This window comes from Peromyscus eremicus, chromosome 4 (genome assembly GCF_949786415.1).
Source record: "Peromyscus eremicus chromosome 4, PerEre_H2_v1, whole genome shotgun sequence".
Taxonomy (NCBI): domain Eukaryota; kingdom Metazoa; phylum Chordata; class Mammalia; order Rodentia; family Cricetidae; genus Peromyscus; species Peromyscus eremicus.
In genome coordinates, this window is record NC_081419.1 from 91,026,948 (window position 1) to 91,040,569 (window position 13,622).

The 13,622-nt window shown below is 36.0% G+C and overlaps 1 protein-coding gene across 1 annotated transcript in view; it reads left to right on the plus strand.

The window, feature by feature from the left end:
• Spred1 (sprouty related EVH1 domain containing 1) overlaps positions 1 to 13,622 on the plus strand; it is a 79,802-nt gene that overhangs the window by 36,160 nt on the left and 30,020 nt on the right. Inside the window, exon 2 of the mRNA XM_059261121.1 lies at positions 2,636 to 2,810. Within this exon, the coding sequence (XP_059117104.1) occupies positions 2,636 to 2,810 (175 nt within the window). The remainder of the gene's footprint in view (positions 1 to 2,635; positions 2,811 to 13,622) is intronic.

The following is a 13,622-nucleotide window of genomic DNA, read 5'->3' on the forward strand; positions in this document are numbered from 1 at the left end:
CTTTTTCCTCCTTCTCCCCCCTCCCCTCCCCCTCCTTCTCCTCCTCCTCTTCCTCCTTTTTTCTTTTTAGACAGTCTTACTATGTAGCCTTGGCTGACATGGAACTTGCTACGATGACTAGATGGGGCCAGCTTCCATCATACAAAGTTCTGTCTGCCTCTGCCTCCTGAGTACTAGGCTTAAAGGTGTGTTCCATCATGGTCAACGAAATCCTCACTCTTAATCACAGTACTGGGCAGTGTAATATTCTTTGTCAAAAGACTTGTGTCCAGAATATGTAAAAAGCTTCTAAAAATTAATTTTAAAATGAGCAAGCTGGGCATGGTGGTACATAATTTTAATCTTGGCACTCAGTAGGCAGAGGCAGGTGGATCTCTGTGAATCTGAGGCCAGCTTGCTCCACATAGCTTATTCCAGGCTAGTCAGGGCTACACAATGAGACCTTGTCTTTAAACAAAGAGAGAGAGATGAAAAGACTTAAAAGATAAGCACGTGGCCAAATGAAATGATGCTACTAGCTCTCATTAATCTTCTAAAAAACAAGAATAGTTGACAAATAGCACTATAATGTACACAATACAGTAATATTTAAAATATTGAAAACCCCATATATTAGTAGGGATGTGGAACACAAGCTGTCATTTTTGACAAAATGTATAATTACAACTACTTTGGAAAACAATTTACTAACTTTTTATATGGTTAAACATGCAACTGCCTTGTAACCTAATAATTGCATTTCTAGGTAATTAAGAGAAATGAAAGCATTGCTAATAACAGACTTGTATAGGTCCTTGTCAGCTACATAGTGAGTTCTACACCAGCCTGGGTTGTATGAGACCCTGTCTCAAAAACAGGATTATAGAAAAAGAGATCTATATATGAACTTGACCATGGCTTACAAACTGGAATGATTCAGATTTCTCTCAGTGTAAGAAAAAAAATCAATAATGATTCAACTAGGGGACTACTTAGTCAAATTTACTCTGATACACTAAACCAGTGTAGTGAGTTAAAGTATAATGATAGTAATACTACTTGCTTCAGTTTATATGAAAACTTAGCATGGGCCAAACTGTCTGCATGTTATAAATAAAAACAAAAGGCAAAGGGGATTCTTTGGTGTGGCAGAAGTGTCTTAAATTTCCATGGTTGTTCTGCATATCTTAGTCCATTTGTGCATCTACAAGATAAAGCATAGATGTGATGGATTGTCATCAACAAATATTTCTTTTTTACACTTTTGGAGGATGAGAACATGAAGATTAAGTTGTCTGTTTGGGTTCACTTTCAGGACCATAGGTGACCGTCTTTTAGCTATGTCATCACATGGGAGAAAGAATGAGGTAGCTTTTAAGACTTTAAGGTTGATCATCCCAATCATGAGTGTTTGCCTTCCTGACCCAAATTCTCCACTGCTGCATACTCTCACCTTTAGATAGCAATGCATTCTGCAGGGACACAAACACTTGTACTGAGCTGCATATGTACACATCTGCAGACTTTGGTGGTGCCTGTGTATTTAAAGTGGATGCATGGTACTGTGTATGAAGTTACCTCAATAAAAGAAATAACAAAGATTTCACAGAAGGAGTTGAAGGGAGTAACAAGGGAAGAGGGAAATAATATAAATAAATTTATAATTAGAGTTTATAATTTTTAAAAATTAGAAAAATAATGGAAACAACAGAAGCAAAGGAAGGACTTTTGGATAAGTGTAGTACCATAGGAATGACAAGAAGCAGCTTAGAGCATGCAGAGATACATTAAGAGGTATAGAACTGTTGTGTAGAACTTCAGCTTATATTTATAATTGTCCACAGATCCAAGTTGTATCCAGTATACTTTTCTATGTCTGCATGATTTATTATGCAGACTTAGAAATGGTTTATTAATAGTAAAAGTTTTTAAACTGAGGGCTACATGTCAGTTGTATAGGATATTTAATGCATTAAGTGAATATCCTAGATTTTATGTAAAAAATCATTGTTAATTTGGGACAGCAATATGAAATGGAACTAGTCTCTTAAGAGTAGAATCTAGCAAAATGAAGACATGAAAGGTGTCCACAGGTATGTTTGATTGATGAATAAACAGAATATCCCTCTGTGATTTATAAAAATTATGTAGGCTCTCCATTCATTGGTAGAAATTTTTAAAAATGGACTTCTAAATCTAAGGATGCTTATTTCAATGTTTTGTTTATAATATATTCCAGAACAGTTCGGAACTTAGAAATAATTAAATGAGCTAAATAAATACAGCAGTAATTTGTCCTTGTTATAATGTTGCATCAAATGAATACATAGAGGCAAGGTGACAAATTCTGTCTCGGGTCTATGATCACACATGTACAGGGTGATCCAGATATACTCTGACTACCAAATGATGAATTGAAATAGGAGTCCTGTAGTCTTATTATGAGTTGAGCCTTCAAAATAAAGAACAACCTTCAGTTTGTGGATTTCCCCCTTTCAATTAGGTTTTTCCTATGGCTTATTATGGAAGTAAGTAATAAACATACTAGTTACTACATAGTAATTACTGTGGTCTTTGGCATCTTAAACAAGACCAACACATTGGCTTTCTTGTTGTTTATGGAAAAGCTAATTCCTGATCTTTGTATCTGTTTTAGTAATAGTTATGCACAAGTGCGAGCTGTGGTAATGACCAGAGATGACTCAAGTGGCGGATGGCTACCACTCGGAGGGAGCGGACTGAGCAGCGTCACTGTCTTCAGAGTCCCTCATCAGGAAGAGAATGGCTGTGCGGACTTTTTTATCCGTGGAGAGAGACTCAGGGACAAAATGGTAATGATTAATGTAGCTATCACTGTAATTTTAGGATGCTTTCTGAAGAAATGACTTATCTGTTTAAAATTCTAACTGGTATACCATTTATGTGAGAGTTAGTTAATTTTGTTTGTGACTCAATGATTATTTATTGGGAGTCATTTTTATGTTTATGTTAAAGACAGCAATATGCGACTATGTCTGGCTGGATCTGACAGTAATGTACACATATCGCATGGGGCTCCTTCTTTACTGTTTCGATTAACTCCAGAATGTTCATGAATAGCTCTCTAGCCTCCCCCACTTTTCTCCTTGTTCATTAGGCCAAAGATCAGCAACTCCTAGTCTGAAGGACAGATTCAGGCATGCCACCTGTTCTTTTTGTTTTTTATTCAGTCCATGAGCTAATAGTGGGTTTTTTTTGGGGGGGGGGGTGTGGTGGGATGTTGTTTGTTTTAAACATTATCAATGAGTTGATGAAAGCTGATCATGATGGCTCATGGTAACCTTGATTTAGTTCGGAGGCTGAGGCAGGAGGATTATGATGAGTTTGAGATCAGCCTGGAATACATACTTCTATGCTACCCTGAGCTACACAGACATTTTCTCAAAAAGCAAGGGTTATTAAAGTCAAAGAATCATAATTTTGTGACTTAGAAAATTATGTGAAATCAAATTTTAGTGTCCATAAATAAAGTCTTTGATTAAAAAAAATTATTTCTAATTTATGTATATGGGTATTTTGCTTACATTTTTTTCTGTTCACTATATGTATGTCTGATGCCTTCAAAGGCCAGAAGAGGGTGTTGGGTCTCCTGGAACTAGAGTTACAGGTAGTTGTGAGCTGCATGTAGGTGCTGGGAATGGAACTCTGTATCCTCTGGAAGAGTAGTCAGTGCACTTAAGTGCTGTACTATCCTCCAGCTCCATACAAATTATTTGGAGTTTGGCTGAAGTCATTTATTTATGTTTGTTACTGTTTTCATGCTATAAAGACGGTTTAGTAGCAGCCACAGAGGCCTTAAGTGTGTAGTCCCTTGCAGAGAAACTGTTTGCTTCTGCCTTAGACTCTTGGGATCTCAGGTTTTCTCTCTTAGTTCCCCATAAATTTTTTTAGCCACATAAGATTACCTACTGGCTACTCCTTATTTTCCACCTTTGTGTGTGTGTGTGTGTGTGTGTGTGTGTGTGTGTGTGTGTGTGTGTACACACATTTATAAATAGATTTTAAAATGGTAGTCTAGTGCTTGATGTTAACTGTCCTTTTTTAATTAGTGTGGAAGGCTTATTCTCATTTTACCTGAGAGCCAAAAACTACTACATTTGAGAAGCTGAGTTATGTTAGGGTCATTTCTGTATCAAGGAAAGAGCATATATGTAGAAGCAAAATAGAAATAGTGTTAAATTTCTTAAGATCTTAAGTAACTAGAAATCCCTTTAGATATATTTGCAGATGAGTTCATAAGCATATTTAGCCTCTGTTACTTTTTTCAGAGATGTTTGAGTTTTAAATAATTCTTTTGTGCATGAACATTTTGAATGCAACTATATTTTAGATTGGGATTTGAATTTCATCATGTTTTTTACTGATGTATCATTTCAATAGCTTAGAAAGTTGCTAAACTAATCTTTGCCCAAATTTTTCCCATGGTTAGAGTTATCCTAAATCACCTTGAAATCCTCCCAAGACCACTGTTTTGTGGGTTTATAATTACTTCTTAATGGTACATATGGCACAATGGAACACAGTTAACTAGAGAATATGTTCAGTTTTATGGAAAACTCCAGTTGGAATCAGAGGAAAATAGAACAAATTGAATGTGTCACCTTATAAAGTTTAAGTGGTTCTGTACACACATAGAATGGTGTCTGCATATTTTAAGCTTGGAGATGCTAAGTAGTGACCGTAATGCTGTTGTAAGTAGTCTGTCCTAGAGTATAATGTTTCTAATTTGATAATTAAGTATTTAAAAAGTAAGTTGTAGATTTTAGAAACTGTGTAAAGAGGAAGGATTTAAGACGTTTCTTGTGGTACCTTTGGTAATATTTTTTTTAAATAGAAGTCAAATATGGAATAAAAATTGGATATTTGCTAGTAAGAGATGACCTAAATATAAGATTAAACTTTGAATATATTAATTGAGATGGTTTACATAATGTTAATTAAGGACCCAAACAGTATAATTTGAAGTGAAGCTGGTCTGAAGTAGCTCAGGTTGATGGAGACAGTGAGTGTTCAGTATGTGACTTTACCATACAACTACAAAAAATGAACCTGGTATTCAGAAGACAGTCTTATTTTCAACAATAGGAAATCAGAGAATTAGAAGAGAGGGAAAGAGAGAGTATGTACATATACAAGCACAGAACCTCTCCTGGGATAGAGGACCATCCGTGATGTTTAGTGAACTAGATAGGTTTTTCTGCCAGAAGTACTGACCAGGAATCAAAGCATCTGTTGTTTCACTTGTTGGCTGGTTGTGACGCAGAGATAATAAGCAGATCCGATGTAGACCTCAAGGAGACATTGCTTTCAGTTGGAAGTTTGCTATACGTTTGTTTCAGAGATTAGCTGTAACGAAGCATTTTAGGTTATGGGGACTTAGGGACAAAGGTATAGGCAGTAACTCTTGGGTATATCTTGAAAATATTAAAGTATACAGACTCAAGGCAAAGAAGACAGGAATATTGAAATCAAGAGATAATAGGCCTTCTAAGATGACAGTGTCTATTTCTTCGACTTATTTTGTTGATCGGTTTTATTATACCTTCCTCCCCCTACCCCTGGGGAGTGGGGGGTCTGGTTTTGTTTTCTCAAAGGCTTCCTTACTCTTCAAATCTGGAAATCCATAAATTCTTTTCAAATTAATAGTTACTTTTTTAAAAAGGTTTTCCTAGTAAATAAACATTGTATTTTAATAGTTTTCCATGTGATAATTAGGTAGTTGATAGAAACTATCCTGTACTCCTTTGTGGGCTAAGAAGAGTTCAGTCCCTTTGAATTATAGAAGTAAAGTTTTTGTTCTTTAGACTCTTGAATGAACTTGTGCCCCTTAAGAAAATAAATAGTAGGAAGAATTGCACATGGTCACTGCTGACTGAGAGACATACTAGGTGATATTAAAGATGCCTATAAGACCCTTGAATTAAAGAAAGCTAGCCCCCTCCCCCAAGTGGTAAACAGAGTCTTGCTTTAACAGAAGACTGACTTTTCCAGCCTTTGATTTGTAATTACTTGTTATGATTCCCAAAGATTATACAATGGCAAGAGGAAGATACAGTGAGACCTTCCTAAAACAGAAAAATTGCTTAAGGCGCTTTGAAAATAAGAACAAGAAGGTTAGAAAATAGTTACTAATGTAAACATTAATTGACTAAGGTAATTTTGAATTGAGAAAAGGAAAGACACATGTTTCTAGTGTGGGAAGTTACTGAGGAAATCAAGGAATTATTTTTAGAATTAATAAATAGATTGTGGATAAACAATTAATAAAAATAAATTTTTATTAAAATAGTTTTTCATTTCTTCAACAACAATATTTTTAAAAGTGGGGCTTTTTGCTATCTCTTGGAGACCATGACAAAATGAGAATATTTCCTAGGAAGAAGATAAAATAATTACTTAATGCCCATCACTTCGTTTAAAATGACACTGACCTCCTTTCTTTATTAGGGAAATCTTAAAACACTGATGTCTTTCTACTGTGGGTTGAACTTGGTAAAAGTACACAACATGAATTTCCTGCTAAGTTTCCAATGATACCTCTGAATTACTCCACTGTCAAATGGCCATACTATAGAAGTGTGTGCCACTGAAAACTAAAGAACTTTACTAGCTTTTATTTAGGGCTAGGCCTTCTTGGCAGTTCTGTCTCCTGAAAGACTGTTGTGTGAACTAGAATATCAAGGTTAGGAAGAGGGGAGAAGTGGGAGGAGAGGTGTTGTGCTATTTATTTCTGTGTGCCGCCCACATACAGTAGTTCCTCTGCTGATGCTGTACCTTGCAGATCACAGCCTCTGACTTTCACTTTCAGCTCTGACCTTCACAGTTGCTCCCCAAAGCAACTCATTATAGTTGGAAGTTTTCCTGTGTCCCACCTGGTCCACAGCTGCTCAGACCCAAATAAACACACAGAGGCTTATATTAATTATAACTGCTGTATGGCCATTAGCTCAGGCTTATTACTGACTAGCTCTTACGCTTAAGTTAACCCAAAATTCTTATTTATGTTTAGCTGCGTGGCTTGGTACCTTTTCTCAGTTCTACCATATCATCTTGCTTCCTCTATGTCTGACTGACGACTCCTGACTCAGCCTTCCTCTTCCCAGAATTCTCCTTGTCTGCTTATCCCGCCTATATTTCCTGCCTGGCTACTGGCCAATCAGCATTTTATTTATCAACCAATCAGAGCAACACACATTCACAGCATACAGAACAACATTCCACAGCACTTCTCCTTTTCTGTTTAATCAAAAAGGAAGGTTTTAGGGCTAGAGAGATGACTCAGAGGTTAAGAGGAAATTCTTGTTTTGTACTTTTACCAAGTTCAACCCACAGTAGAAAGACATCAGTGTTTTAAGATTTCCCTAATAAAGAAAGGAGGTCAGTGTCATTTTAAACGAAGTGATGGGCATTAAGTAATTATTTTATCTTCTTCCAGAGGTCCTGAGTTCAATTCCCAGCAACCACGTGGTGGCTCACAACCATCTGTAATGAGATCTGGTGCCCTCTTCTGGCCTGCAGACATATGTGCAGGCAGAATACTGTATACATAATAAATAAATAAATCTTTTAAAAAAAAAAGGAAGATTTTAACTTTAACATAGTAAAATGACAAACAATAAAGCAGTTATCAAGCAAGAGTTACAGTTACAATATCTAGTCTATTTGTATTTTGCAAAATTAAAGAAAATATTTTATCATCCTATATTTGTGAGTCTAAAGTTTCATATCTAATTATCTTTTATCATAACCAAGGAAAATTATAACTATCTAGTCTTCAACTACATCAAAGATCCCAGAAGAATATAATGTTACCTAAGTAAACAGGAAGTGCATTACAAGCAATTTCCAAAAATCTAGAATGACAGAGAAAGATGGCTGCCTGGGCAGTCTCCTAAAGTTCTTCTGCAATGTTGGGGCATCCATTTTCAGCCCATAGGCCTAGAGTCTCTTAGTCATTTCTTTCTGTGTCCTGTAGAATGTCTGGCAGTTTCTTCTTCGAAGTAGGAACCTGAAGGACCATTTTGCCTTGCAAAATTCAGCGGTCACCTTCCTGTGGGTCCTGCATGTCCAGTCGATACAACATTTTGTCAAGCAGTCCAGGCAAGAACAGTTTCTTGCCCAAATGGCTATTTTTGCCAAGAAGAAGATAAACTCCATATAGAGTGTCTTCAATGCCCATCCTCCTCTTTGAAGTAATTGGTGCTGCCAGGTATCTCATTGTCCAGAAAGTCTAAGTTTTTAAAACATTTTAAATGCCATATTCTGTAGGTCTTTGAAGTGTTTGAAGATTACCTACCTAATTGAATTATATCTATGTATGCCTAGAAAACTTAACATGACTATAAGTTTCACTATCATAGAAGACTAATTATTAATCTGTATTTCTTAATTATCCATTACAATTTAAATGAGGTACATAAACATAATACCGTAAACGAGAGTAGAAATATATATATATACAGTATAACAAAATTAACTTTAAAATTGTATCAGTAAACTAAAAAATCTATACCAATGTAAAACATTTTAAGCAAGTTGCTCTTTAAAAGTAGGTTCAACAATCCACCCTTTTATCCTATCATATCCATATCCTATATTTCCATATCAGCTCTTCCACCTCTGGGCCTTCTTATCCCTCCTGAGGACTCTCTGTCTTCTTGACCTTCTGGTCTTCTTCCCAGCAGGTTCTCCTGATATGGTTGGTAGTCAGGGCTGTACTGTTCCACTTGGGACTTTGTAGTTTCCTAACATTCCTCTTTTGCCCTTAAATGTAATGCCTATTACATTACTTTGCCTGTAATTTTCTTCTAAGCTCACTAAATTCCTCTGTCTTTAGTATTATTTTTATTAATATTTATCAGCATTGATTTTATTTTTCCTATCTTGTAAATTATTTTCTCATTCATTCTGTGCTGGGCAATAAGTTGGTGAATTTTTATATCACTATAAAAGCAACATCATACAGCATGTCCTTTTAATAACTACATTTTAAAAGCTTAGAATATTTTAAGATTGTATTTGAATTATATTTTTTCCTTTCTTTTTTTCCCTCTAAACCCTCTTATGTACCTCTCCCGCTAATTCATAGCCTCCTTTTTCACCAGTTGCTATCGCATGCACATATTTATTTGTACATACACACATATTCCCAGATAGAGCCTGTTGAACCCATATACTATAACTAGTTTTAATACTACCTTTTTAAAGGTGAACTGTCCTTCCAACCATGTAACACATGGTTTGTCAGTAGATGCTTGTGCCAAACCAGTTAAAAGAACTGGGATTATGTAAATGAAAATCTCTGTTCTCAGAGTATATACATTCTACTGAAAGATAAGTAAATATTGAATAAGCAATATGCTAGGTAGTGCTAGAAGAAAGGGTGTAGGAAGATTTTTTTTTTTTTTTTTGTTTGGGAAGTTGAGTAGCCAATGGCAGGTTGACTGAAAAGACTGGGTAACATCTGTGTGAAGGTGATTTATACTTTAGTTTGTATGGTTAGGTTTCCACAGCTTGAGCATTCTTAAAGTAGGATACAGTTATGATGTTAGTTTTGGATAGTATGCTATATCAAATCTTGGACTTTTTTGGATTTGGTAAGTGGAATCAAAATATTTGTTAACAATAGTCATTCACCTAGGGATTCACTGTGACCTCTGCTTGTTCAAATGGGCTTTTATTCGTACTTCATCTCTGTCATCCTCCTCTGCATCTTTTTTATGTTGCCACAGATAAGACTCCTAATTTTTCTCATTGCCCAGCTTTACTCAGTTCTTTGTAGCATCTATATTGTTTGCCATTGCAAACCTTCTAAAGCTTGGAGTAATAATCCTTTGTATTTACCAATCACTTTCCTATGGAGAATCTTATTTTCTTCTTTCAAAAGGAAACAATCTGGCCCTCATCAGCTTTGTTTTCATCTGTCTAGCTGCATTCTTCTCAAGGATAGACTGTCAGTTATTTTCATGTTATTGCTTGAGTACTTACGGATCAGCTAAAGCAATATATATCTATTCTTACAAGTATGGAACTAATAGCCCCAGGGTTGAGAGCACTGGTGTTCTTTTAGAGTACCCAGGTTCGATTTCTAGAACCCACATGTCAGCTCTCAGCCATCTGTGATTCCACTTCTGGGAGATTCTTTTCCTGACTTTGTGCACCAGGCATGACACACGTGTGCACAGTGCATAGACATACATGCAGGCAAACACTCATGCACATAAAACAAATATTGAAAAAGTTTAATTAAAATTCTGTAGTAAGGAGACTCTAAGTAGATGCTCACATGACTCTAGGTAATGGTAGAGAGCAGATTTGCATTCTGTTGCCACAGGCCAAAAATAGAATTGGGTGAGATAGAGTACTTTGAGAAAATCAGCTTTGCTGTGAATAAATGGAATTGGGACAGATGCCAGCAGTGTTCAACCAGTCCATCGTTACCTTTGAATTTCAAGGTCAGTCCACAGATACAGAAGTCAATTGCACCTTTAGGATCTTTGTAGACACCCATAAGTTTTGTGACTTTCTTTCAGAAGTAGTTTTAAAGCAGTTGCTTTTTTAATGTAGCTGATACCTCTTGAAGAGGAAAAACCCTGCCTGTTACCATTACTCTTACTGTTTGCTGTCTTTTGGAGCCTTGTGGTACCTGGTTCCTGAAAGTTAGGATTGGGAGTTGTTGGCCAGTTACCCTTCTGGCTGCCCTTATTTCCTCTTTGAGACAGCTTCACCTTTCATACTTTGACCTTTCTTTAGCCTGTGCGTCACATTTTTTAAGATTGAATTGTGTGTTTTAAAAGATGATCACCAGTCAGTTCATTAGTTACTCAATTTGTTCAGTGGATTCTGCTATATTGAAATGATTTATACTGGTATGGTCTGTCACACTTGTTAGTTGTGTTGACGTCATCTTTCTCTATAGTGCCTAACACTGGTGCTTCAGACTAGGTCTCCCATTCTAATATGCTCTGTTTCCTTTTGAACTGTTTCTTATTTGCTTTTGGTGTGTTGGGTATTGAACCCAGACCTTATATTTATTAGGCAAAACTTTACTACTGAGCTACACTACTGTCCAGGCTATTAAACTTCTGTAGCCTTCTTAATTACTGAATTAAAGTCCAAATCTTCAAATGAAATTATTGGTGCTGAATACTAGCTTTCTCCACTACTTTCATCAGACTCTAAATTGTAATCTGACTATCCACGCTTTTAGTTGACTGGTTAATTAATATCACTCCTGTCTGTATTTAATCATTTCCTGTTGTCTTTCTATGTTCTGGACTTCCTGCTCAGGTTGCCATAATACAGTATTGATTGGATGGCTTCAACAACAAAAATGAATGTTTTTAAAGTTCTGGGAGTTGCAGAGTCAGATCAAGGGTGTTGCCTGCATGTTTCTGATGAGGGCACTTCCTCCTTGGCAGACTCTTCACCAAGTCTTCTGGCCTAGAGAGGAGTGCTGCTATCTCTTTCATTACAAGGACACTGGCTTCCTAACAACTTAGGCCCTGTATGTCCCATCTCATTTGACATTTGTCACTCTCTCACAGGCCTGTGTTCAAAGGAAGCCACAGTGGAGGTTAGAGCTACAGCAGAGGAATTTGCAGGGACGCAGATCATTTCCAGGCAGCTTCCTGCTTAACACTTGGCTGGTAGATTTCTGGGCAAACAGACTTTCTTATATTATTATAACTGTATATAGAGAGTTTAGTGTTAATACTTTCTTGTAGAATGTGTTTTGCTCATTCTTTGAGAAGTATAAATGATTTATCATTAAGCCATAGGAGTATGTCATTTAATCTTTTTCATATATACATAAAAATCACCATTTCCTTTTTACCATTCTTGGAGTCTTTTAAAGTTCTTCATGTAACTTCTCATTTTAGGTACTGAGTTGATTTTTCTGAATGATGATTAAGGACCCTTGTTTTCTTTGTGAATTTACAGACTTTCTAGTATAATGTTACCTGGAGAGCTATCCTGTATTGTGGACATAGATAGCACTTTTGTATTTCTCACCTGCCACCAGAATTTGTTACTAATTTTTATGAATTTACTAATATTTAGAATGTGTCCCATAGATATTGTAACTTTATTAAAGCAAATTTAGATTATTAATGTTATAAAAACAATGTAAAGAGATCTTGTGTATATCCTCTACTCAGTTTCCCAATGATAAATGGCATTTTCTAAAACTGTATATTATACTAGAATATTCATACAGACAACTACCTCAGATTTCTGTTTTATCTTTAGTCAGTTTTTATTGTATTTAGATCTGTAGAGTTTAAGCACATAAATTAACATTCATAGGCATGATATAAAGTAGCCAGCAACTCCTTGTTAATATTTATAACCACTCTTAGCCTGACAAGCACTGATTTGTTTGTTCTCTGGATCGTTTCTATGATTTCTGTCATTTCCAAAGTGCTATAAAAGTGGAATTGGAAGTATGCAACCTTTCAGAATTCTGTTTTTCATTCAGCATAACTCACATTAAGTCTGGCCTTTTTATTGTTAGTATTTTGCAATCTAAGTATCGTTTATTTTTATATTAGTCACTGACTAATGAAGGACTTCTAGATTCTTCTAGGGCCATTTCATAGATAAAGCTACTGTGAGCATTTGTATACATTTTACCATACATTTATTTATTTGTGAACATAGCTTTTCTTTTTCTAGGATAAATGATCAAAAATGGTAGATTTTGTGATAATCGTTTGGGTTTTTTGTTTTGTTTTGTTTTTTGAGGGGTGGGTTTCGAGACATGGTTTCTCCTTGTAGTTTTGATGCCTGTCCTGGATCTCGCTCTGTAGCCCAGGCTGGCCTCAAACTCAAGAGATCCGCCTGGCTCTGCCTCCCAAGTGGTGGGATTAAAGGCGTGCGCCACCACCGCCCGGCAATCATTTGTTTTATGATACAAGAAGCTGCCAAACTTACATTGAAAGTGGCCATGCTGTGTTAAATTTGCATTCTTGTCAGCATTGCATGGACTCACTTTTCAATTTTAGTAATTAGGTATCTAGTGAGAAAGTCATTGTAGGTTTGGTTTCATTGGTGTTTCCCTAGTAGCTAGTAGTTCCCTTTCTTGGTGATTATTTGTTGTCTTGCCCATTTCCTCACTAGGGTACTTTCTTTCTGTTGAGCCTTGAATGTTGATTCTATTCTAGATACTTGTTCTCTGTGGAAATATATGCTGTGTACATGTTTTCCCCCAGCATATAATTTTCTTTTTCATTATTTAATAGGCTCTTACAGAGCTTTAACTTTTGGTAATGTTCATTGATCTGTTTTTCTTTTAGTAGACTGCAGTTTTAGTGTCAAATCCACAGACTCTTCTCTTGACTGTGGTTTCTGAGGCTATATCCTATAATTTGTCCTACAGGTGTTACAGTTTTGTATTTTATGTTTCAGATTAATTTTTAGTTAGTGTGATACTTAAGATTCTCTGTCTTTGGGCAGGATGTTAATACTATGATTGTTTTACTCTGCACAGTTTGTTGAAAAGGTTGTCCCTCCTCCTTGAATCACCTTTCTGTCTTCCTTTAAGATGAGTTAAACACATTTTCATAGGTTCCCTCTTGTTCTTCAGCTTTGCCAGTTTTCCT